The 26,618-nt window shown below is 36.6% G+C and overlaps 1 protein-coding gene across 1 annotated transcript in view; it reads right to left on the reverse strand.

Annotated features, from left to right (window-relative positions):
* Positions 1–441: 441 nt before the first annotated feature.
* The window catches only part of LOC122039225, a 43,973-nt gene continuing 17,796 nt past the window's right edge, over positions 442–26,618 (reverse strand). The window contains exons 2-8 of the mRNA XM_042599107.1: positions 2,698–3,043; positions 1,942–2,068; positions 1,590–1,874; positions 1,375–1,476; positions 904–1,300; positions 771–803; positions 442–693 (exon numbers count right to left, since the gene is read on the reverse strand). Of these exons, the coding sequence (XP_042455041.1) occupies positions 802–803; positions 904–1,300; positions 1,375–1,476; positions 1,590–1,874; positions 1,942–2,068; positions 2,698–3,043 (1,259 nt within the window). The 3' untranslated portion in view covers positions 442–693; positions 771–801. The remainder of the gene's footprint in view (positions 694–770; positions 804–903; positions 1,301–1,374; positions 1,477–1,589; positions 1,875–1,941; positions 2,069–2,697; positions 3,044–26,618) is intronic.

Raw genomic sequence — 26,618 nt, forward strand, 5'->3', positions numbered from 1 at the left:
AAAATTCGTCGCGGAATCTAAGTCATGTTGCGAAGTTTTTTTGTCGCAGAATTCGTCGCAAATTCTGCAACGAATTCTGTGATAATTCGCAACATCTACATATCTTAAATTCTGCGACGAATTTTCAGATTCGTCGCAGAACTTGCGACAAATCTGATAATTCGTCGCAGATTCTGCGACGAATATAATAATTTGTCACAAATTCTGCGACGAATCTGAAAATTTGTTGCAAAATTTAGTACTATTTTTTTTCGATATATTACGATAGGTTTGCAACAAAAATATTTTCGTCGCAAAGTTTGTCGCAAAACTAAACAACCGCATCCTAAATTTTATTATTTCTATATTTAACCTGATTAATACACAAATATGCATCTAATAAATAGACATTATATCTAACAATAAAATTATACATAAACCAAATCACATCAAATCCAAATATCACAAAAAATCCAAGCATTCCATAAATTAAAATGCAAACATCATCTAATATACTTACAATCCAAACATATGATACATCAAAATACAAACATGATCTAATATCCTTGCAAGCCAAACATATAATACATCAAAATATAAACATCACAAAAGATCTAATATCCATACAATTCAAACATCATAAGTTCTAAACCATCCATATTTCAACAAAATCCGAAATATGACTAAATCTTCTCTATCTTCTTCATCTTCTTCCTGCATAATATAAATAATATCAATAATTACAATAAAGAAATTACTATATATGAACAAAAAAATAATTTTTTAGTTACTCCAACATTGATTTTCATTGTGTCTGACCAATCCTGTTTCAAAAAAATTAGTATTATTAACAAAAAAATAAACATCTACAATAGAATAACTAACATTCCAAAATACTAATTATGAGATAAATAAAATTCATACAAGAAGATCCATCGCCACCATCGTCGCCATCGTCACCAAAATCGGAAGGAGCGGAACTTAACTGAAGATGTTTCATAATTAAATTTTGTTGTTGATGGAGAGCTCTCATTTCTGCATCTCTAACTCTTCTTTCTTCATCTCTTTCTAATATTATGCCCTTTAAATGTGAAACCTCTTCAGTCAAGGAATTGATCTGAGTCGTGACTGCTGTTGGGGTGGAAAATGATTTACGGGAAACTCTATGATTTTTGCTTAAAGAACTCATTCCCAATATCCTTCCCCCTTTCTGTCCTCCACTAGCCTCCAACCATAAATCCAAATTATTACCAACAGATGACTCAGTTTCCTCACTAGCACATGAACTTCTATGTGCTATCTCGAGCTCATCGTATTTGTCCTGTATAATTATAAAATTAAAATAAATTTATTGTAACAATAATTTAGAAACACATATTTTTAATTAATCCAAACCTTTATTGCTTTTGCTCTAGCCCCACTCCAAGACTTATCCTTTTTTGTAAAAGTTTTGGTGAAAGTTTCAATGAATGAAGGTTCTTTCCCCATATCTTTGGTCTAAAAAAAAGGATTAGAAATAAAAAAAATAATGACAGATTAAAAAACAAGATTAAACATTCTACCATTAATTTAAACAAGGTTAAAAATTAGTAGAAGAGTTAAATATTTACCATTCTACGTCGATGCTCATCGATATTAATTGAACCTCCCGCATATGTAGCAGAGAAGTCTCCAGAATTATAAGATTGATTTAATTTATTCTGTTGACTTCGTTGTTTGCTTTCGTTGGTTGACCAAAAATTATTGATCTTAGTCCAATTATCCTCTGTGATACAAAGTGGTTTTTTACCCCTTTGTTTAGCATGACTAAGAGTATGACGAATGTGATCGCCACATTTTTTCTTGAAGTTCTTCTTAATTTCGAATTCATATGCAGGGTCCCAATTATATATCCGCTGACTAGGAAATAAAATAATTGAGTATATAGATTTAATTTTTAGATATAAAATGAATCATTTATACCTTAAACTCGCTCCACCATAACTCTTTCATTGATGATGGAGTGCTTGAATAAGACATAGAATCCCCCATCCAATGATTATTCACGATTTGATTAATTTCGTGAACAACACGTACCGAATTTTCGAACCTATAGTTAATGAAGAATATTAAATATAATAGTAATAAGAAAAGTCTAAAAAATATAAGATAGGAGTAACCATATTTTTAAGATCCCTAAACTAGTAATGTTAATTGACTGTCTTGTAACTACCATAATCCATTCTAGTCCAACGGTTAAATAGTCTAATTATTTAATATATTAAATATATGAAGAGTATCATTGCTAATTAAACATTGTTCAGAGTTGTTCAAAAATGCAAGAATGACCAATGATCATACACTATTCTAATGGTCTAATTGATTAAAAAAAGGTTGCACATCAAACCACTATTAGAACTTCTCATTATTGAGAATAAGGATGTGTAATTGAAAATAAAATAGCACATCAAAAAATTTTCAGAGTTTATCAAATAATGAGAGGATGATTAAAGATAGAATTAAGTAATCTCATGATATGATTGAAAATAAAGTAAATCAATTATACTATTAGAGCAAGGAATAGAATGAAGTAATGCATATCAGAACTTAAATATTACATTTAAATAAATAGAATGATTGAAAAGACAATTGAAGTGATAAAACTAAGTTTTAATCCTACTTTATAATCATACTTAAAAAATATAGAATAAAAAATTAAGATATTAATTTTATACTTACGAATCTCCGGAGGGGACAATAAATATTCGAGCATCTTGGGTCTCAGAAAATGAGTATCTGGTAGGAACCGGATCTGCCAAATTTTGCGGTGAAGGTACTGGCGAAGGAGAATGTGATGGTCCTGCATGTATTGGCGACGGCGAATGTGAAGGTCCTGCATGTACTCGCGAAGGGGAATGTGATGGTCCTGCCTGAACTGGCGTAGAGAGATGTGATGGTCCTGGCTGTACTGGCGAAGGTGAATTTGATAGTCGTACAGGCTGATCAGGGATAGGCGTAGGTGCACTGCTAGGTGTTGCATAGCCATGTGAGGCAGGCGCGAGCACCTGCGACCGCCCAGCGCGAACTGCCACCGGAGTTGGAAGAGAGGGAGACAAGTTTACCTGGACTGAAATCGCCCTAACCGATGTCCTCCGTCCTCGGATCGCAGCTTCTGCGTCGCCACCAAAGCTAGGGCAAAAGGAGGGATCGAACCGCCACCAAAGTTAGGGCAAAGGGGCTGTCATGGAGTGGTTAAAGTTAGGTCTTTTGCGACAAAAGGATAACTCGTTGCAAATTTCGTTGCTGATTCACCGACGAATTTTGAAATTCGTTGTGGATTATGCGACAAATTTTAAATTCGTTGCTGATTCTGCGACGAAATTTGAAATTCGTCGCAAAATTTCATTTTTTTATATATAAAATAAATTTTCCGGGGCCGATTGAGATATTTAGAGAGCTCGGAATGAGATGAAATCTGATCCTATGGATTACTAAAAATCCCTTGATCATGGAAATGCCATCAAAAAAAAATTTTGACATAATAAATTGATATTTTTGGTCTTATGAAGGTGAATATCGTTTTTCGGACATCTTCGACTTAAAAAAATCATCGGTAGCATAAAATTAGAGGTTGTGGACAATTATAAAATTATGGAATTTATAGAAACCCATATGAACTGGTTTCATCTCATTCTGGCATCTCTATGTACCTCAATCGTCTTCGGACATTTCAAAATACGTGTGACTTGTAAATGTACACATTCGTATAAAAAATTTAACTAAGTCCAAAAATGCTCATAATTGATTAAGCAAATTAGGAATAAGTATAATGGGTAAATTTATTTTTTGATGATACTCCCATGATCAAGGGATTTTAAGGAACCCATAGGATCTGATTTCATCTCATTCCGAGCTCTCTAGGTACCTCAATAGGCCCCGGAAAATTTAATATTACATATAAAAAAAAGTGCAATTCTGCGACGAATTCCAAAATTCGTTGCTGTTTCAGCGACGAATTTTGAAATTCGTTGCTGAATCTGCGACGAATTTTGGAATTCGTTGCAGCTTCTGCGACGAATTTCAAAATTCGTCGCAAATTTGCATTTTTTTTATATGTAAAATAAATTTTCCGTGGCCGATTGAGATACCTAGAGAGCTCGGAATAAGATGAAATCAGATCCTATGGGTTCCTAAAAATCCCTTGATCATGGAAATGTCATCAAAAAATAAATTTGATATATTAAATTGATATTTTTGGTCTTATGAAGGTGAATACCGTTTTCCGGACCTCTTTGATGTAAAAAAATTCACCGGTAGCATAAAATTAGAGGTTGTGGACAATTATAAAATCAGGGAATTTATAGAAACCCATAGGAGCCGGTTTCATCTCATTCTGACATCTCTATATACTGTTGGTGCAACCTTAGGTCAAGGTTGACCTGGTTGACCCGACTCGAGGTGACGTGACTCGAGTTGTATTTTGATGTTTGACTTGGAAAGATTGTCGGTGCAACCTTAGGTCAAGGTTGACCTAGTTGAGTTGCATGTTGATGTTTGACACTCGTGAGAGAGTTCTATTCTTGATGTTTGACAAGAATAGGTGTTTGGGAGATTGTAGGTGCAACCGTAGGTCAAGGTTGACCTGATTCGGGAAAAAGTCCAAGTATGGAGACTTGGCAACGGAAAAGTCCAAGCAGGGAGCTTGGCACGGGAAAAGTCCAAGTAGGGAGACTTGGCACTGGAAAAGTCCAAGCAGGGAGCTTGGCACGCGAAAAGTCCAAGTATGAAGACTTGGCACGGGAAAAGTCCAAGTATGGAGACTTGGCACTGGAAAAGTCCAAGTATGGAGACTTGGCACGGAAAAGTCCTAACTGGGATGTTAGGCAGTTGGAAAGTCCTGGTGAGTGAAGCCAGGCAGTGAGAAAGTCCTAACTGGGATGTTAGGCAGTGTGGAAAGTCCTGGTGAGTGAAGCCAGGCAGTGGGAAAGTCCTAACTGGGATGTTAGGCAGTTGGAAAGTCCTGGTGAGTGAAGCCAGGCAGTGTGGAAATCCTGGTGAAAGTCCGGGTGAGTGAAGCCAGGCAAGGGAAAATCCAGATGGATCAGGGATGATCGGACATCTGGTGTGGAATAGTCCAAGTAGGTCAAAGGGATTGACCGGACACTTGGCGAGGATTTCTAGCAGGTCAAGGGAGTGACCAGATGCTAGGGATGAAGTACCAATAGGTCAAGGTTGACCGGATATTGGTTTGGAAGGTTTGAGACTTGGTTTGGGCAAAAATCAAGCTCTGGATCGGTCTGCAGACCGATCCAGTGATACGTTGGCTGTGGGCTTACTGATCGGTCTGGGGACCGATCAGCATGGAGCCTGATCGGTCCCCGGGACCGATCAGGGACGCTGGGATCGGTCCGAGGACCGATCAGATTCCACACAGAGAGTTGGGCAACTCTCTGTGATCGTAGGAAGAAACGAGAAAGATTGGGGTCTGCTATGCACCCCCCCTCTAGCGGAGCAACGGCTAGTTCTCTGCTCTTCTTCTGCGCAGGTATAAAAGAGGGCTACAGGACTTCGGTGAGACGCTCTCGGAAGCTACTTCTTCTTCCTTCTGGAAGTTCTCTCCTGCCTGAAGCTTCTGCTTCTGCTTCTTCTTCCTGCTGAGCTTTGTTGAGCTCGTTGGGTGCTAAAGCTTCGCGTGAGCTTCTTCCTGTTGCTGGTTTTCTAGCTAGGCTTGGATCCGAGAAGCTGCTGCTTCACCAGGGTTCCTGCTGACTTCAAGAAGGAAAGCAAGTGTTGTTTACATTTCTGTTCTTGTTTTCTTGTTCCTATTTGTACTCCTATTGCTGTTGCAAAGATTGTGGTGAGGTTTCTCCACCCACAAGGAGTATCTATTAGCCGGGTTTCCGGGGACTCATCCACCGACGGATTGGTAGGCTTCGTCCACCTTACGGACACGCCGAGGAGTAGGAGTTCATCTCCGAACCTCGTTATATGGTTTGTCTTTCTTCTCCTGTTTTCTTTCTACGTTGTATTTCCGCTGCACTAACCTAATCGTAGGAAGAAACGCGAAAGATTGGGGTCGGCTATTCACACCCCCCCTCTCTAGCCGTACGAAGGATCCTAACATATACTTCAACCGTCTTCGGATATTTCAAAATACATGTGACTTGTAAATCTACATATTCGTATAAAAAATTTAACTAAAGTATAATTGGTAAATTTATTTTTTGATGATACTCCCATGATCAGGGGATTTTTTGGAACCCATAGGATCTGATTTCATCTCATTCCAAGCTCTCTAGGTACCTCAATTGGCCTCGGAAAATTTAATATTACATATAAAAAAAATGCAATTCTGCGACAAATTTTGAAATTCGTTGCAAAATTTTATTTTTTTTATATGTAAAATAATCTTTCCGGGGCCGATTGAGGTACCGAGAGAACTTGGAATGAGATGAAATCAGATCCTACGAGTTCCTAAAAATCCCTTGATCATGGAAATGTCATCAAAAAATAAATTTGATATATTAAATTGATATTTTTGGTCTTATGAAGATGAATACCATTTTCCGGACCTCTTTGATGTAAAAAAATTCACCGGTAGCATAAAATTAGAGGTTGTGGACAATTATAAAATCAGGGAATTTATAGAAACCCATAGGAACCGGTTTCATCTCATTCTGACATCTCTATATACCTGAAAGTTTAATTTTACCTATAAAAATAAAAATACAATTCTGCGACGAATTTTGAAATTCGTCGCAGATTCAGCAACAAATTTTGAAATTCGTCGCAGATTCAGCAACAAATTTTGTAATTCGTTGCGGATTCTGCGACGAATTTCAAATTCGTTGCGGATTCTACGACGAATATTTAAATTCGTCGCAGATTTCAATTTTTTTTAATATATAAATTTTGAATTTTTGATGTTGCTTGGGAATTAAATGATATTTTGCATCGAATCCTGAGTTCGTCGCAAATATTGCGACGAACCCTAAGTTCGTTGCAAAATTGCAACGATTCCCTAATTTTGTCGCAATTTCTGCAACAAATTATTTTGTTCGTCGCAAATTTTCAATAAATTTTGCGACAAATATTATTTTGTTGCTAATTGGCAATAAAATATTTTTTGTCGCACATTTTGTTGCTAATATGCGACAAGTGTGTTTTTGTCGCAAAATTTGTCGCAAATCTGCGACGAATATATTTTGTCGCAAATATTTGTCGCTAAATTACAGTTTTTTTTGTAGTGCCGGACAACTTGGTCAACACAGGAGACAACTCATCGGTCGGGTCGTGGGGATGCGGTCAATCTTCCAGACACATCATATCGACAGATCCATCTTCTCAACTTTCCGACAGGATCAAATGTACATGTGCAAAAATAAAAAAGGTACACTAAATTTTTATCAAAAGGCTTTTCTTTACAGAAAAATAAGTACAGATGTTATATTTTTCATATAAATTTTTTTTCACATTTTAATGCTATTACAGCTAAAAGTATTTTTTTAGTTTAAGTTAATCAAAATAATATATAGAAATTACTTTTATATAATTTTTTTTATCAACCTAATTAAAATTATTTAATAGTTGCTATTGTTATCACTATTTAATAATCGTTACAATAGTTCCAAAGTAATTTTAATTATTTTATAATGATTTTAATCAATTCTAAATAATTTAAATAAAATTAATAATTTTTAAAATATAAAAGTGGTTATAGTGATTTTGACTAACTATAGAATAATTATTATAATTGCGCTGAAATAAAAATATTCTTTATAATAAAAAATATGATTAAATGCTGTTTTATTCTATTTTATTTTTTTTTAAAAAATATCTTTTTGACAATTATGTAAACGCCGTTTAATATTTGCACATATAAAGTTTGCCATATATTTTTTTTTTCTTTTAAATTAAATGGCTAATTTGAGTCTACTCCATTTGTCCTATCATATCATCATTGTATATAAAGTTAGGAGTAACTTTTCAATAAATGTTTATTTATTTATTTTAGAATTTTTTTTTGGGAAAAATCTCAAATTCCGTGTCCAAAATAGAACTCTAATGGGGCTTTATTTATTATAAATTAAATAAAAAAAATAAAATTGTATTTTATAATTTATATCTATTAATTGGGCTATTGTAATGATAATTATTTTGTGGCTATTATTAATTTCAATTCTTATTTAGTATTATAGTTTAAAATAATAAGTCTTTACTTTTTATTTGATTTTTTATTTTTTTTTTAAGTTGATATTAGATATCAAATTTATACCGATTAATTATAAGATGACCGATTCAATTCTAAAAAAAGTTTTCATCAAATACTTAGATAAAGTGAGGGACTTATAGTCCAACGTTTTTATGTTCATCATAATTTATGTATTCATTTGTGGATGGTGAAATTCGATACTTAAATGCCTATAGAACTGAGAAGTGCATTGACCCATACTCCCATTGTCCCAGACAAAGTTTTTATTTTTTAAATAATTATGGTATTTAGCTTTTCAAACTGATTCATAAAAGCTCATCCATTTTGATCAACATTTTTTTAGATCTGTATCTCATTGGAAAGAAAATCTTTTTATAATATATCATAATTAAAATTTAAATCTTAAATTTTTTAATTATCTATTAAATAGTGACAAAAGATAAATACGTTCGTCCCTAATATAATCATGGACGACTATTAATTTTTGGAATAGTGACTAACACATAAGGAAAATATTTATCTCGATTTTACTGAAATTCAAATCTTAGATCTCATGATAATAATATTTTATGTGCTAGTCATTAGATCCATCCTGGAAGACTTTTAATTACCTATTAAAAAGTGTACTCGTCATTATCCTCGGCGTCCTCTTTACCTCTTTACTATTATGATGTGATTGTTTTATTTTAAACTATCTCTTGATTGGCTCAGGTCTCAGTTTGTTTTCACATTATTTTTTTTAAAATTTTAATCGGAGTAATATAAGCAAATATATCACATTTAATAAGAAAAAGCTCGTTTTAAATTTTACCTCCCGCTCTATACATATATGAAATCATTATTAAATTTAGCACAACATTTACTATTTAATAAATACAAATACAAACATTGAAACTAAAAACAAATTCAGGTCAGAGTTTTAAGTCTTTGTTAAATAATTATTGCGTTGCTGACAGAGCATTGCCAAATGGGCATTAATTAATTTTCCCTAAGCAATTATTGTGGCGACACTTAAATGTAGTTGGTGATGGGAAAAAGAAAGCCTTTTTTGTATCAAAAATTTAAAATTGAATTAGATTTGTGGTTTAGGAGGCAGTTACGAAATTTTAAAAAGACGCATTTAACTTTCGAATTTACAAAAAGGATGTACTTTTTTTTTAATCCTACCTATTACTTAGTGTATTATATAAAAAAAAATCAACATCATTGTAATATTTAATTTTAAAGAACAATACTCATACTTAATTTAACAAAACAATACTATTATAGTATTGCATTTCAAAAACAAGCATAATTATAGTATTAATTTTTAAAAAACAGCACTACAAATATACTGATTTTATGGTTCATGTAGCATCGAAATAATACTGATTTTGTAAGTGTAACATCATTGTCTTACTGATATTGTTCTTTGAAAATAATATCACATAATGTTCTTTAAAATCTAGCATCATAATATAGCATTGTGATGCTACAATGGTATATGCGTTTGAGTAACTATAGTTATATTGTTTATTTCTTTCATTCATCTTATATTTGTTTGATTCAGGATATACTCTATGTGTCAGTTTTCACTAGGTTAACTATGTCACACATAACCTAAGTAATAGTTCCTTATCCTGTGAGGTCAAATTACTCAAAGACGTGTCCAAAAAAGACTATCCTCTTGACGTGTAATGTTTTAACTAAAAACTTATAAGTAATAATTCTGACAAGTAGTTATAAGATATACGTCTTCTAATCAAAGGAGTGGTGAATCCTCTATGGATTATCTAATCACCTTTAGACACTTTGATTTATGCCCAATTATCCCGAGGTCACACTTCCAAGGAGATGTTTGCTTAAGATGTCAAAGTATAATTTTCCATGATCAAGATGACTTAAATACCTCAAGCCGAAAGAAACTTACACTCGAGCTGCAATGAGATCTTCATAGAGATGTATAAAATCACATGAAGTCTCATGGCAGATTACATCCAATGAACTAGTTACCCTTAGCCAATATCTTTATATTAATTCTCAACATCCTAATGTTTCTAGCAAGTGAGAACCAATTGCTTGGATAAATCAAGAAATATAACATTTGCTAGTTTTACAGAATTGATGATGTTCAATCTCATCAATTATCGACTAGGGAATATTTCAATATATACATAAGTATATATATGAAGAAACACCCACTAATTGTGATCCAATGATAATTTTTCTCTCATGTTATACATTGTATTATGAACTTCATTAATTAAGTTTTAAATCAATGTCATATACATAGAGAATATACACTCAAATAGTGAATTTATTTATCCAATAAATAATACAATACATAAAATGATACCTTAAGATTCCTCTCAAATATAATATACTCTCACTTGACCTAATACCAATTGTCTGAATATTATATACAAGAGGACTCGACATGACTCTTAAACTTATTTTGTGATAGAATCTTTGTTAAAGGATCTGCTAAGTTCCTTTTGGTGAGAATTTTCTCAATTTGCATTTCATTCCTACTTATAATCTTCCTGATCAAGTGATAGCACGAAACACATGTTTAGATCATTGATGAAACCTAGCTTCCTTGGCTAGAGCAATGACCCTATTATTGTCATAGTAAACTGATAATGCTTCAACAATACTTGGAACCATACTAAGTTCAGTTCGAATTTCTTGATCTAAATCACTCCCTTTGCTCTTCAGAAGCTGTAAAAATTTTTTTCTTGGTGGTAGAATCAGCAATGATTTTTTGCTTAGAACCTTTCCTACTTATTGTGTCTCTATTTAAAGTGAATACGTATCCAGTCTGTGACTTGGAGTCATCCTTGTCCATCTAAAAGTTGACATCGGTATACCCGTGTATAACTATATCACCATCTCTATATAATAAGAACACATTCTTAGTTCTTCTCAAGTACTTACGAATTACCTTGACAACCATCTAGTGATCTATTCTTGGATCTGACTGATATCTGTTGGTGACACTTATGATATATCATGTCTAATACATAACATAATATACCTGATCGATCCTATAGCTGACACATATGAGATCTGACTCATGTGTATCCTCTCGTTTTGCGTCTTCAAACACATAGACTTTGAAAAGTGAATCTCATGTCTTATGGGAAGAAAACTTCTCTTGGATTCTTTCATGTTAAACCATTTTAGTACTTTATCTATGTATATAGACTGCGAAAGACCAAGCAACCGTCTTGACCTATCTCTATAGATCTTTATCCAAGGATATAGGTTGCTTCTCTTATATATTTTATGGAGAATATTTTGGACAATCAAAATTTAACTGACTATAGTAAAGACACATCATTTCCTATGAGCAATATGTCATCAACATATTATTAGTACAATCAACCTTTAAGGTTTAAATATCTGACAATATACCAATTGACTAAGGGTCAATCTAAATAAGACTTGATGTTTAGAGGAGAGAAGTTTAATCAGGACTAGATGACTAGCAAGGATAAGTCTTAACTAAAGGTTAGGAAGGTGAGAAGTCTACTAAGTGACTAGTCCTAACTAGAGGTTAGGCAAGGGTAAGTCCTAACTGGAGATTAGGTAGGTGAGAAGTCTACTGAGTGACTAGTCCTAACTGGAGATTAGGCAAGGGGAAGTCCTAGTGAGTGAAATCAGGACCTAGTGAGTGAAGCTAGATAGTAGAGTCCTGGTGAGTTAAGCCAGACCCTAGTGAGTGAAGCTAAGTGGTAGAAGTCCTATTAAATGAAGTCATACCCTAATAAGTGAAGCTAGGTGGTGAAAGTCATAATGAGTGAAGCTAGTAACTAACATTTCTTAAGCGATTATGGTTCTATTTTTAATTGAAATAAGTTTATTTCGGTTAATTAAGCCACATATAGTCAAATTAATCATTCCTAAAGTGATTAGAGAAGCATTTAAGGGTATTTTTATTATTAAAAATAAGTAACAAATGGTTAACAGAGACTAAGTTGGAGTTTAGGGTGAGGTTTAATTTTCAAAATTATAATTTTAATCTCATACCTCCGAATTTTAGATTTTTTAAAGGTTTAGAAACTCTAAATTATTATTGATACAATAATAGAAGTTTGGAGCATGTTTTGAGGGGAGAGGATCTTCTTAAACACATAAATAGAAAATTGAGAGCGAATGCTCTAAGATGAGCATTGGATGATGGATAAATGCTCAAGGATAAGTATTGAAGGACAATGAAGGGTATGAAACCTTCATTGTAATATTGTGAATAAGTGAGGTTGTGAACCACACATGAGATAAATCTTAGGAGAAGATTTTTAATGTGTGCTAAAAGGGGAGAATGTAGAGTTTAAGTTAGGAAATTCTTTATATTTAAAGGGAGAGAATGTGAAACCCTCATGTTAAGGGAAGAATATAGAAAATCCCCATTCATGCTTTGGTATGAATAAGAAGTTGGGGCTATTGGATAAGCCTAACTTAAACATATTATCAAACATCAAAAAGGGAGAGATTGTTGGTGCAATTATCCCTGGGTCAAAGTTGACCAATTTAACTCAAGTTTGAGTTTTGATATTTAAAAATATATAGAGATTGAAGGTACAATTATCCATTAGGGAGAATATTGGTGCAAGTCTCCTCTGGTCAAAGGTTGACCAATTTAAAGTGAAAGAATAGTGAAGTAGGTCAAGGTTGATCGAATACTCGACTAGGAAAGTCATAACTGGAGGTTAGACAGGGCCAAAACCAACAAGATGGTTGGTAGAAGAAGAAAAAACAATTGGGTCAATGTTAACCGAGCACTTGGTGTAAAAAGTCCTGGTGAATAAAGTCAGACAGTAAGAAAAGTCTTGGTGAGTGAAGCCAAACAAATGGAAATAAGGGTGAGTAGTCAACCCGTCAAACTGACCAACCCGCTCATACCAACCTAAATTGAATCGAAAAAAACCCCCACTGGATATAGGACTGGATGTAGTGAGTGAAGCTAGGTGATGAGAATGTTGGTGCAATATTCCCCAGGTCAAGGTTGACCAAGTTGACTGAGCTTGGACTGAGTCAAGCTCGAGTCTTGATGTTTGGGTTTCGATGTTTGACAATACATGTAAACAACACATGGAGATTGCAGGTGCAATTGTTCATGTGGGGAGATTGTGAAGAAAAGTCAAGTAGGTCAAGGTTGATTGGATACTTGACTGGAAAGTCCTGGTGAGTGAAGCCAGGCAGAAGGGGAGTCCTGGTGAGTGAAACCAGGCAGAAGAGAAGTCCTGGTGAGTGAAACTAGGCAGAAGGAAAGTCCTGGTGAGTAAAGCCAGGTAGAAGGAAAGTCCTGGTGAGTGAAGCCAGGCAGATTGGAAGTCCTGATGAGTGAAGCCATGCAGATTGGAAGTCCTGGTGAGTAAAGCTAGGCAGATTGAAAGTCCTGGTGAGTGAAGCCAGACAATTAAGAAAAATCCAAGTAGATCAAAGTTTTGACCGGATACTTGGCACGAAGAAAAGTCCAAGTGGGTCAAAGGGATTGACCTGACACTTGGTGAGCAAGTTCTAGCAGGTCAAGGGTGACCGGATGCTAGGCATGATGTACCAATAGGTCATAGGTGACTGAATGTTGGTTTAGGGGGCTTTGGACTTGATTTTGGGCAAAATCAAGGAGCTGGATCGATCGGCCGATCGATTGGCTCATGCCAAATCGATCGGCCGATCGATTGGGTGAGTCCCCGCGATAAGCTTCCTCCCAATCGATCGGTGGGTCGATTGGGAGAGGCTCGCAATCGCACAGAACAGCGCTGGATCGATCAGTCGATCGATCCAGAGCTCTCAATCGATCGGGCGATCGATTGGGAGGTGCGATTCTGCGCAATAAGCCCTGGATCGATCGGTGAATCGATCCAGGCGTTTCCCGAGAGCACAGAGGCGCTCTGGATCGATCGACCGATCGATCCAAAGCCTCCCCGATCGATTGGGAGCAATCCAATCGATCGGGATCCGACCGTTGGCGCTGGATAAAGCCGTTGGCGTGCGATTCCTTCGCTATTGCTCGCACTGTTCACTCCCGATCTACACAGCGATTCCAGAGCCGCTCCACAGAGTTCTCACCGCAAGTTCTTGAAGTTCTTGGAGGTTTTTCCAAGTCAAGAGGTGGATCAACAGCAAGAAGAAGAAAGCTAGAGTTGGGGTTTTTCTTGTGCAAACTTATAAGCTTTTGCTTATATTGTATTTCCTTTCCCTTTCTTCTTGTAGTGTGAACTTGTAGGGCTTCTCCGCCTTCGGTAGTTACCGAAAAGGAGTGTTTACATGGTGGAGGGTGCGTGAGTGTGTGGATCCTTGGATTAGTCACCTCTTCTTGAGGTGGATACCAAGTAAATCCTAGAGTTAGCATTGTGTGGTTGTTTCTTTATATTTTCCGCTGCATATCTTTGAAGAAACAAGCAACGACGAACACGGGATCGCGCCGAGCTATTCACCCCCCTTCTAGCTACATATTTGGTCCCAACAAGTGGTATCAGAGCGAGGTCGCTCTTCACCGGAATCATCGCCGGAAGGGGCAAAGAGCTAGAGGGTGAAGAAGTTGGAGCAAAATTCTTCAAGTCAAAGATTTCTTCAAGTTCAACTTCAACATGGAATTCCAAGACGGACTTGGATTCGACACAAGGGTGCCTCCACCATATGTATCTACAAGCTTCGATTCTTGGAGATCAAGAATCGAAAATTTCTTGATGATGGAGATAGAGCAATGGTTTGCTCTAATGGAAGGCTTCGAGACTCCAAGATATTCAAAGGGCAAAATCCTCAAGAAGAGCAAATGGAGCCAAGAACAAATTCAAAGGTGTGAGGCGAATAACAAGGTAACCAAATTATTGGTTAATTTATTGCCAAGCACCATTCTTTGTAAAATTGGAGAAATTGAAGATGCAAAGGAATTGTGGAGCAAGTTGGCCAAACTTCATGAAGAACCCTCCATTGTACCAAATCAAGATAAATCCAAAGAGGGCGACTCATTGGAGCAAGACCAAGAGAAGGAGGACTCCGAAGTTGAGAGATGCTCAACTTTCGAAGAAGAAGAAGTCCAAGAAGCCTCATCTTCAAAGGAATGCAACGAAAAGGGCAAAGAGGGTGCATACTCTTTGTTTCTTGTAGAAGATGAAGATGAAGAAGCCTCCACCTCTAGGATTGAGGGGGAGCAATTTTCGATGACACCGGATCAAGAAGAAGGAGAAGTCTCTACATCCGGGTCAAGAGAAGAAGAAGATGAAGAAGCTTCCACTTCCACAAGTCGAGTCGAATCTATTGGAGGAGTATCATTATCGGATCAAGAGGAAGCATCTACCTCTAGATCAAAAGGAGAAGATGTCATCCCTACACATGAAGGTATAAATGTTTCAAATAAAAATAAAAATCATATCATATGTTTTGAGTGAGGGAGCATGGGCATTATAAGAGCCAATGCCCTAAATTGGCCAAGAAAAAGAGCCAAGTGGCACCAAAGGGTAAGGAGAAGCCCAAAGAGATCGCTCCCTCAACAAAGAAGAGCAAGGAGCACATTGTGTGCTTTTTGTGCAACCAAAAGGGACATTATAGAAGTCAATGTCCCAAGGGGAAGAAAGCGGTCAATGCTCAAGAAGGAAGCACAAGTCAAGGGGGAGCCTCCAAGGTAAAATGAAAGGTATCATTTATTGAGCCTACCCCTTTAAATAATGGTAAAAAGCATGCTAGTTCTAATTTATATCATTTTAATGTCATTTACCATAAACATAGGAAGCATGATAGCATTAAGGGAAATCATATGGCTCTTCATGCTAAAACTACCACACCTAGGGTTAGGAAGGTAGATAAGAATTTAGGCAATAACTCTAAGGATTTTAGTTATAAGCCCAGAAATAGAAATGCTCATGGACTTAATGATAAATCAAAAACTAAGGATTTATGGAAAGAAAATCAAGTCTTGAGGTCAAGACTTGATAAAATGGAAAAGACCCTAAAAAGGATGAAAAATATCCTAAAATGGCAAAATGAGCAAAACCTAGGTTTAGGACAACAAAAGTCATCCAATGGCCATAAAGGTTTGAGATACAAACTTAAGGCTAAGAAGGATGTAATTTCTTACCATAGGGTTCCATATATCTATGGAACTGAGTCTAGGTCTAAGGGTCAAGTCAAAGGTACAAGGGAAGTTATCCCTAGGAGTATTCTTGCAACTAAGGTGACTAAGACTTCTAAGAAGTCTAACAAAGTCACTAAAAAGGTCACAAGGGAAGAAATCCCTAGGGTTGACCTAGAAAAGGTGACCAAAGCTTCTAAGAAGCCAAACAAAGTCACTAGGAAGGTATCTAGGGAGGTTATCCCTAGCGAGTACCTAGAGAATCCAAGGAGCACCAATAGGTTTTGGGTTCCTATGAGCATTTTCTCTACCCCATAGATGAGTTAGAGAGTGTCAAATCAAATTGAAAGGGTAGTTAACCTAATCATGATGAAGTTGACACTCAAGGAGCATTTTCAAGGTTATTATTAACCTTTGAAAATGAAAAGGATTATCATTTACTCTTAATTGGAGTAATATGTGCTATGAGTTGAGAAGTTTTGATGTATTTTCAATGGCACAACAAAATATGAGTAAAAGAAATGCCAATTTGAGATTTTGACATTTTCTTAAGAAAGTTAAGGGCAATTTAGGCCTTATTTTTAAATGGTTACTCTTATAAGAGTAAAATGTGTCAAACCTTGAGGAATTGTGTTTCAAAATTAAATTGGCACAATTGGGATAATAATAAGAACTACCAAGTTGATATTTTGGTAGTTTCTTAAGGGATTAAAGGCAATCTATGCCTTAACTCAAATGGTTACTCTTGGAAGAGTAGATTGTGCCAAAATTTGAAGAATATAGTTAATTTCAATTGGCACAACAAATTAAGAGTAAAAGAAATGTCAAGTTGGGAGTTTGACATTTTATTAGGGACTTAAGGGCAATCTAGGACTTAAAATTTTAAGTTAGCCAAGGTTTTAGGATACTTAGATAGGTAATCTAGGTATTTTATTTATGCTAAAACTTGCCATGATTGTTTGCCTTTTATATGTCATAACATCATATTTATTTGCTTTGGCATTCATACCTTATTATGAAAAATACAAAAATACTATGTCATGTCATACATACATCATATAGTCATAGGAAATTTTCTTTTGAAAATTATTTTCCTTTGATGTATGCCATAACATTATTATGCATTAGTTTATTCCTTGCAATTAAGGACAAATGACATTCATTAACAAGTAACATCCTTGGTGGATGTTCCCAACCTCAAAATGCCTAGATAGATATGCATGATCTTTAGATTAGGGCAAAACCAAAGTTTACATCTCACTAAAGAACTATAAGGTGACTTATATGTGCTCTTGTACACATTAAATGCAAGGGAGATGCTAGGATAATGAATAAAACTCAAGATGTTGATTTAGTGCATTTTTATGAGTTTTAGGTTCATCAAAACACATAGTTATGTGTTTTCCAATCATTGGGAAAGCTAATGTACAAGTCATGTGCATTGAGCCCAAGGAATATGGTTGGATATTGGTTTTGAAAATCATTTTAAAATGTTTTTGGAAAACCTTGGTGAGGACTATCTTTTGATAGTAATCATCATTGAATAGTTGAGCACAAACTTGAAGAAAACACTAAAGTGTTTACAAGTTTTCAAGTTTGTGTCAATATTTAAAACTATAAAATATTTTCTTAGAAAACTACTTTTCCATGATACTATATGCCCTAAATAATGTCTACAATGATTTTTATGATTTTTAGAATTTTATAGATTTTTCTAGAGGTTTCTAAAATTGATTGAAATGGAATTTCAATTTTTTCAGAGCCTCAATCGATCACCTGATCGATTGAAGGGTCTCAATCGATCGGGCGATCAATTGAGAGCAAGCTTCTCACGAACATAAGCTTACTGGATCGATCCACCGATCGATCCAGCCCTCCTGAATCGATCAGTGGATTGATTCAAGCAAGTTCAATCGATTGAGACCCAACTTCAATCGATTGGGAATGCTGATTTTGACTGGTAAAGCTTGATTTCAACATTTTGGACCATCTTTAGTCTAGGTAACCATTCCTAATCCCTCAAAACATATTTATACACATTTAAGGGGAGTTTTCATGATGAAAACAAGGATGGATTGGTTAAGGAAGACTAAGTTAAAGTTTAGGTTGAGGTTTGGTTTCATTATTGAATTTATGAACCTCAAAACTTCTAATTTTGGGTTTTCTAAAGGTTTAGGGATTCCAAGTCATTGTTGGTGCAATGACAGAAGTTTCGTGCATGTCTTTAGGGGGAGTTACTCTTTAAGGACATGAAAAATATTTTTCATACACCTTGGAAGGTGGCTAATTTTTTGTTAAAATGCTCAAGGTTGGGCATTTGAATATAATGGAGAGTGGATATCTTCATTATTTAAGTGGTGTCTGCTCAAGGATGAGCATTTAATGATAATGAAGGGTATGAGACCTTCGTTATCAGGTTGTGAGCAACGAGTGAAGTTGTGAACAACGTTGGGTAACTCTTCAGGGGGAGAGTTTGTTTTTTTTTTGATGTGTGCCAATAGGGGGAGAATGAAAGGGTTTAAGTTAGGTCTTCATTATCTAAGAGGGAGTTTGCCCTCTTAGGGGGAGAACGTAGGGTTTAACTTACGTCTTCATTACATAGTGGCATGAAGGGAGTTGAGGCTATGAGATTAGCCTAACTTAAATGTGGTATTATCAAACATCAAAAAGAGGGAGATTGTTGGTGCAATATTCCCCAGGTCAAGGTTGACCAAGTTGACTGAGCTTGGACTGAGTCAAGCTCGAGTCTTGATGTTTGAGTTTCGTGTTTGACAATACATGTAAACAACACATTGAGATTGCAGGTGCAATTATTCATGTGGGGAGATTATGAAGAAGAGTCAAGTAGGTCAAGGTTGACTGGATACTTGACTGGAAAGTCCTGGTGAGTAAAGCCAGGCAGATTGAAAGTCCTGGTGAGTGAAGCCAGGTAGAAAGAAAGTCCTGGTGAGTGAAGCCAGACAGATTGAAAGTCCTAGTGAGTGAAGCCAGGCAGATTGAAAGTCCTGGTGAGTGAAGCCAGGCAATTAAGAAAAATCCAAGTAGGTCAAAGTTTTGACCGAATACTTGGCACGAAGAAAAGTCCAAGTGGGTCAAAGAGATTAACCTGACACTTGGTGAGCGAGTTCTAGCAGGTCAAGGGTGACCGGATGCTAGGCATGATGTACCAACAAGTCATAGGTGACCGGATGTTGGTTTAGGGGGCTTTGGACTTGATTTTGGGCAAAATCAAGGAGCTGGATCGATCGACCGATCGATTGGCTCATGCCAAATCAATCGGCCGATCGATTGGGTGAGTCCCTGCGACAAGCTTCCTCCCAATCGATTGGTGGATCGATTGGGAGAGGCTCGCAATCGCACAGAACAGCGCTGGATCGATCAGTCGATCGATCCAGAGCTCCCAATCGATTGGGCGATCGATTGGGAGGTGCGATTTTACGCAATAAGCCCTGGATCGATTGGTGAATCGATCCAGGCATTTCCCGAGAGCATAGAGGTGCTTTGGATCGATCGACCGATCGATCCAAGGCCTCCTCGATCTATTGGGAGCAATCCAATCGATCGGGATCCGACCGTTGGCGCTAGATAAAGTCGTTGGCGTGCGATTCCTTCGCTATTGCTCGCACTGTTCACTCCCGATCTACACAGCGATTCCAGAGCCGCTTCACAGAGTTCTCACTGCCAGTTCTTGAAGTTCTTGGAGGTTTTTCCAAGTCAAGAGGCGGATCTACAGCAAGAAGAAGAAAGTTAGGGTTAGGGTTTTTCTTGTGCAAACTTGTAAGCTTTTGCTTGTACGTATTTCTTTTCCCTTTCTTCTTGTAGTGTGAACTTGTAGGGCTTATCCGCCTTCGGTAGTTACCGAAAAGGAGTGTTTACATAGTGGAGGGTGCGTGAGTGTGTGGATCCTTGGATTAGTCACCTCTTCTTGAGGTGGATACCAAGTAAATCCTAGAGTTAGCGTTGTGTGGTTGTTTCTTTGTATTTTCTACTACATATCTTTGAAGAAACAAGCAACGACGAACACGGGATCGCGCCGAGCTATTCACCCCCTCTAGCTACATATCTGGTCCCAACAGAAAAGTCCTAATGAGTGAAGTCGAGCAGTGAGAAAGCTCTGATGAGTGAAGCCAAGAAGTTAGAAAGTCCTGGTGAGTGAAATCGAACAGTGGAAAAATCCTAGTAAGTGAAACTAGGTGGTGAAAAGCCCAAGTGAGTGAAGTTGGATAGTGAAAAAAATCCTAATGAGTAAAGCTAGGTGGTAAAAAGTCTTAGTGAGTGAAGCCAGATATTTGAAAATCTAAATGGGTCAAAGGTTGATCGGACACTTGGTGTTTAGAAGTCCAAGTGGGTCATGGAGGACCGAACACTTAGTGTTAGTGCAATCAACCTCTAGGGTATCAATATTTGATAATATAGCTTAGTCTAATCAGTTTGACCAAGGGTTGATCCAAACAGGACTTGATGTTTGGAAGAGAAAAGTTTAGTTAGGACTAAATGACTAGCAAGGGTAAGTCTTAATTGGAGGTTAGGCAAGGGAAAGTCCCGGCGAGTGAAGCTAGACTCTCGTGAGTGAAGCTAGATAGTGGAAGTCCTGGTAAGTGAAGTCGAGCCCTAGTGAGTGAAGCTAGGTAGTGGAAGTCCTGGTGAATGAAGCTAGGTAGTGGAAGTCTTGGTAAGTGAAGCCGGACCCTAGTGAGTGAAGCTAGGTGGTGGAAGTCCTGGTAAGTGAAGTTAAACAATATAACTTCTAGTGAGTGAAATGGGCACCCCTAGGGAAAGGTAACCCTAGGTAATATATGATTGACTTGTTTCCAGTCAACCGCGCGTGGTCGATCGGACCAGCAAATTATTACTAATACTAACACTGTTTTATCTTTATTATTTTATATCTATGGTGCTAACTCAGTGTTGCAGGCAAGTCTTAGTAGATCAACTTGGTCAGATACTAAACAAGGCCAAAGAAAGTCCAAACAGGTCTGAAGGACCAGATGTTTGGCAGGTAAGTAAAGATAAGTCACTGGAGGAGAGTGACTCGGTGAGGACACATCCTGGTTGAGGGACAGTAGGCATTGGTCCAGTTTAAGTCCATTTCGGATCCTTAAACTGAAACCTTAACTAGATCCTGGTCTCGGAGAGACAGAGTCTAATTATTACTCAGTATTATTATGCACACTTGTCTTACAGGTTATTATTTGGTTTATTAGACTAATATGTTTTGCAAGGCAAGAAAATCAACAAAAGCCTCGGGTGAATAGTACCCGAGCGCCTTCCAGGGGATGGAAGGCGCCTTTAAGCAGTGGAAGATGCCTTGACATTGTTCATAGAAGCCACCTTTAGTTCATGGAAGACGTCTTCCGCAAGATAAGAATCAGATCTCGTCACAGATAAGGGCAAACTTGTTTAGGATCAAATTTGTTGGGTTGGAGGCGCCTTCCACGACCTTTATAAAGGATTTTCGACCTAAGCCTCAATAACAACATCCATGCAAACTTCTACGCATCCATTCGAGGATCTGACTGCTCCAGCTTCCTGCTGTGACTCTGCTACGATGCTGCTGTGCCTGACTACTGCCAAGGAGCCGACTGACACCGAGCCTAAGTTGATAATTTTTGAAGGTGTTAGATAATGAATTTGTAATTTGTGCACTTTACTAATTACAAAAGGATAAGTGCAGGGTGTTGCACTTGTTCCGTCTTTCTATGTACTCAATCCCCTTTTTTGGAGGTACTAGAAAAGGTATTTTAATGGATTACCCATTGATAGGTTCACGGGACCTGGGCCTTGGAGTAGGAGTCACCGTAGGCTCCGAACCAAGTAAATCGACTGTGTTTGTGTTGTTGTTCGCTTGTTCTTTACTTCACTTTATGATTTCCTTTCTCCGCTATGTACTTCACTTTTAGTTTTAAAAAGTAAAAACAAGTTTTCAAAAACCACATGGTTCACTCTCTCTCTCACATACGTCTTGATCCAACACTTGACACAAGGAGAAAAATCTAAGTGAGTCAAAAGATTGACTGAACACTTGATGGAAAAGTCCCATTAGGTCAAGGGTTATCGGATGCTAAGCAATGATAAGTCCCAACAGGTCATAGCTGGCCGGATGTTAGACAAGGAACTCTAGGACTTGAGTTTAGGTGCTAAGGTTGCCAAATCGATTAGGACAATCGATTTGGCAAAGCTTAAGTGATTAAGAATTATGCTTAATCGCTTAAGAGCCTAGAGTCTGAATAGTGAGGTGTCAAATCGCTTAGGTTAAGTGATTCGATAAATCTTACGTGATTAAGGTAATTACTTAGGCATGGTAAGCGATCAGGTTGATCGCTTAAGAGCCGTTCTTCATGAAAGCATAGAATGATGTTGAATCGATTCAGTATGGATTTAGAAATTAGAGTAATCAATTAAGGTTAAAAAAATAGTCGTTATGTAGGTTCTGAGTAGGTTGCTAACATGGTAATTGCTTAGGAGATTCTTAAGCGATTAAGGCACCCAGGGTAATCCTAGAAAAGAGTTTTTCGTGATTGCTCTCGAGACAGCTTTCGATGTCGATTTTTGAGATTTGGGAGAGACAAGTGCTGCTACAGTTTTCACCTTCAAGAGGCATTCCAAAGCAATAAAAACTCAAGCAAATCAAGGTTCAAAGTGCTAAGTTGTGTTTCAATTTGTATTTACATTTGTTTCATTATTTTGAGTTGTATTCTTATTCTTGAGCTTGTACGAGACTTCTCCGCCTCTGGATTATTTCTGAGAAGGAGCTCTTTCATAGTGTATGTATGAGAGAGGATCAGATCCTTGGATTACTCACCTAAAGGAGGTGAATACCAAATAAATCCTCGTATTAGCATTGGAGAGTTCTTTGCTTCTAATTTTCTGCTACACAATCAAGAAGATCAAGAAAATCAAAGCGAGTTATTTATCCCCCCTCTACCTTAACCAGTCCTAATAGCTAGATAGTGGAAACCCTAGGGGGAGGTAACCCTAGTTAATGGGAAGTCCTGAAGGAGTAAACTCCAAGCATGTGTGGTGGAATAGTTTTCGGTTGACCACGCGTAGTCGACTGGACCAGTAAATCTTAGAAACTATTAACACTACCTTACTTTACTATTTCATATATATTGTGTTAACTTGGTATTATAGGAAAGTTTTAGTTGATCAGATACTATGTAGGACCAGAGAAAGTCTAGATGTTTGGTAGGTAAGGTCAGGTAAACAACTAAGGAAAGTGATCCAGTGAGGGCGAGCCATAGTGGGGTTGTAAGTGCTGATCCAACTTAGATCTATTTTAGAAGTCTAAATTGAGGTCATGACTAGATCCTAGTCTTGGGAAGATAGGATCTAAATCATAAATTTCTTTTATTCATGTGCTAACTCTGTTTCGTAAGGTATCTTTGTTATTTAGACTACAATATTTTGCAGGAGGTAAAATGCAAAAGTTAGCATCGGATAAATAGTGCTCTAGGCACCTTGGAGATGACTAGAGGCGCCTTAGAGCTAAATGAAGGTGCCTTGGATAGGGTAGAGGCGCCCTCGTGTGGATAGAGTTCGAAGATAGAGTTTCGTTGCAGGGGACGCCTCAAAGCGGACTAAAGGTGCTTTAGAGCGCATTGGAGGCACCTCAGAGCTTATGGAAGGTGGCTCAGAGCAGATAAGAGCCGAAGACTTCAGATCTGATAAGTACCATTAGAGACACCTTGAACCATTGAAGACGCCTCTAATGGTGTATAAAAGGGTCTTCTGCTAGCTCTTCTCACATAACTGATATACAAGCTCTTACAATCATTCCTTTTACCCTTCAAGCTTTGTTATGCTTACGAAACGATGATACTTTGCAGCATGCAAGCCTCAATGATGCAAGAATGATATGATGCCGCTACATACTCAAACGAGTCTAGACTTGGGTAACGTGTAATTATTATTTTATATTACTCTTGCTTTCTTTCTGCATATTATATTCTAAGGTTAGTAGTCTTGTTACCAACCTATCTTTTGTAAGAAGCGATTTAACAGTGAATTATCAATTAAAAAGGTCCAAAGGGTCTGAGTCTTAGAGTAGGAGTCGTTAAAGATTCTAAACTAAGTAAATCGACCATGCTCTATTTTTCGCTTTCATACTTAGTTTTATTATTCCGCACACTTAGTTTTTAAAAAAGAAAAAGAAATATTTTTAAAATCACATGATTTACCCTCTCCTCTTACATGCTTATGATCCTATGCATATAACATAAGGAAAATGACTACACTCCCATTAACATTCATGTACATGTAAGGTTCCTCTGCATTTTATAAGAATTCAAACTCTTTGATTACCTCATCAAAATAGATGTTCCAATTCTTGGATGCTTGCTTCAGTCCATAAATGAACCATTGAAGCTTGCATATTTTATTTTTGTCAATAAATATGAAACCTTCAGATTATATCATATACACATTCTCGAATAGATTTTCATTAAGGAAAGTTATTTTATATCCATTTGTCATATCTAATAGTAATGATGAACAACTATGACTAGAGTATCCAAATGAGTTTAATCATGGTGACTGGTGAGAAGGTTTCATCATAATCAATATCATATTTTGATGAAAGTCTTTTGCAACCAATCTCACTTTATAGGTTTTCTTCTTAAAAACCAACTTGCACTTGATATGTGTAATACCTTCGAGTGGGTCTACTAAATTCCAAACTTAGTTTTTATACATGAAATCCATTTCTAATTTCATAACTTCTAACCATGAATCTCTTTTTGAACTATTCAGGACTTCTTCATAACTAGTAGGCTCCTCATCCTAAATAAGTAAGACATCTCTCGATTCACTTATATCTCTTGGAAATTAAATGTGTCCTACTAGGTCTATGAAGAAGTGGTGTATCAACAGGTTTAGCTATTACCTCATCCCTATGAGCAATGAGCTGTGGTTCTTGATTAGACATCTCTTCTATGTCTATTGGAGTCTCTTGAACTACTCTTAGTTTAACCTTTTTCCTACTATTTTCCTATAAGAAAAACTCTTTCTCTAGAAATACAACATACATTAAAAAATATTTTTTGTTCCAAGGGATGATAGAATTGGTAACCCCTAATTTTCCTAAGGTAACCAATAAATAGACACTTATCAAACTTAACATCTAGCTTATCTGATATAGTCTTCTTCACATAAGTAGGACAATCCCATATTTTTAAATAAAATAAATGAGATTTCTTACCATTCCATATATGATATGGAGTAGTAGAGACTTCCTTAGTCGGGACTCTATTTAACAAGTAAACAACAGTCTTGAGTGTGTAACCCCAAAAGGATTTGAGAAGACTTGCATGATTCATCATCAACCTAATAATGTCCAACAAGGTTCAGTTTTGCTTCTAGACACACCATTGTATTGTGGTGTGCATAATGGAGTCCATTGAGACAATATGCCATTGTCTCTAAGATAATCCTGAAACTCTTAGCTTAAGTATTTGCCACCTCTATCTGATCGAGCTATTTTAATACTCTTACCTAGTTGTTCCTCTACTTCATGCTTATATTCTTTGAACTTTTGAAAAGTTTTAGACTTGTATCTCAAGAAATACACATACCTAAATCACGAGTGATCATCAATGAAGTTAATGAAGTAGTTATAATCTCCTCATGCATGAATTGACATAGGTCTACATGCATTGGTATGTATGAGAGTCAATACATCATACTATCATTCACCTTTTACCTTAAAGACAACTAGTCATCTTGCCTTATAAGCATGAAGCACATGTATCAAATGAATCCAATTTAAATGACTCTAGAATTCCATTCTTGTATAATTTAGACATACGTTTCATATTTATATAACCAAAGCAACAATGTCACGTGTAGGAAGTTAACTGCTCATCTTGTTTAGAATGTTTGCTACTTGTTTTGATAATGAATATATCGTTGGATATATCTAGAGCGTAGATGCTGAAGGATCGAAATAGATGAGAGGGGGAGGGGGGATGAATCTTGTTCGTTAAAAAATCGTTTCTTTATCATAAAATCGAATAAGAGTAAGCAGCGGAAATAATAAAACAAAAGTAATACAAAAGAGACATAGTTATTTACTTGGTTCGAAGTCTATGTCGACTCCTACTCTAAGACCCACGATCCTTGATCATGCCGTTGGATAATCTACTAAAACTCTTCTTTCTGAACCCTTCAAAAAACAGGTAATTCATACAATGAGGAAGAACGATAGTAACACACTACTATCTTCTTATAATAATAATGATGCAAACTAAAATAAAATATACCGACAAAGAATAGAAAGGTGTAGATCATCGGGGGCTTTTCGGTGTCTAGCTTGCACACAAGGTTGAAGCATAGTAGAGCAACATTAGCACAAATGATGAGCAAAGAGTAGATCAGAAAAGTTGACATGGCTCG

Source organism: Zingiber officinale, chromosome 1B (assembly GCF_018446385.1).
Source record: "Zingiber officinale cultivar Zhangliang chromosome 1B, Zo_v1.1, whole genome shotgun sequence".
NCBI lineage: Eukaryota > Viridiplantae > Streptophyta > Magnoliopsida > Zingiberales > Zingiberaceae > Zingiber > Zingiber officinale.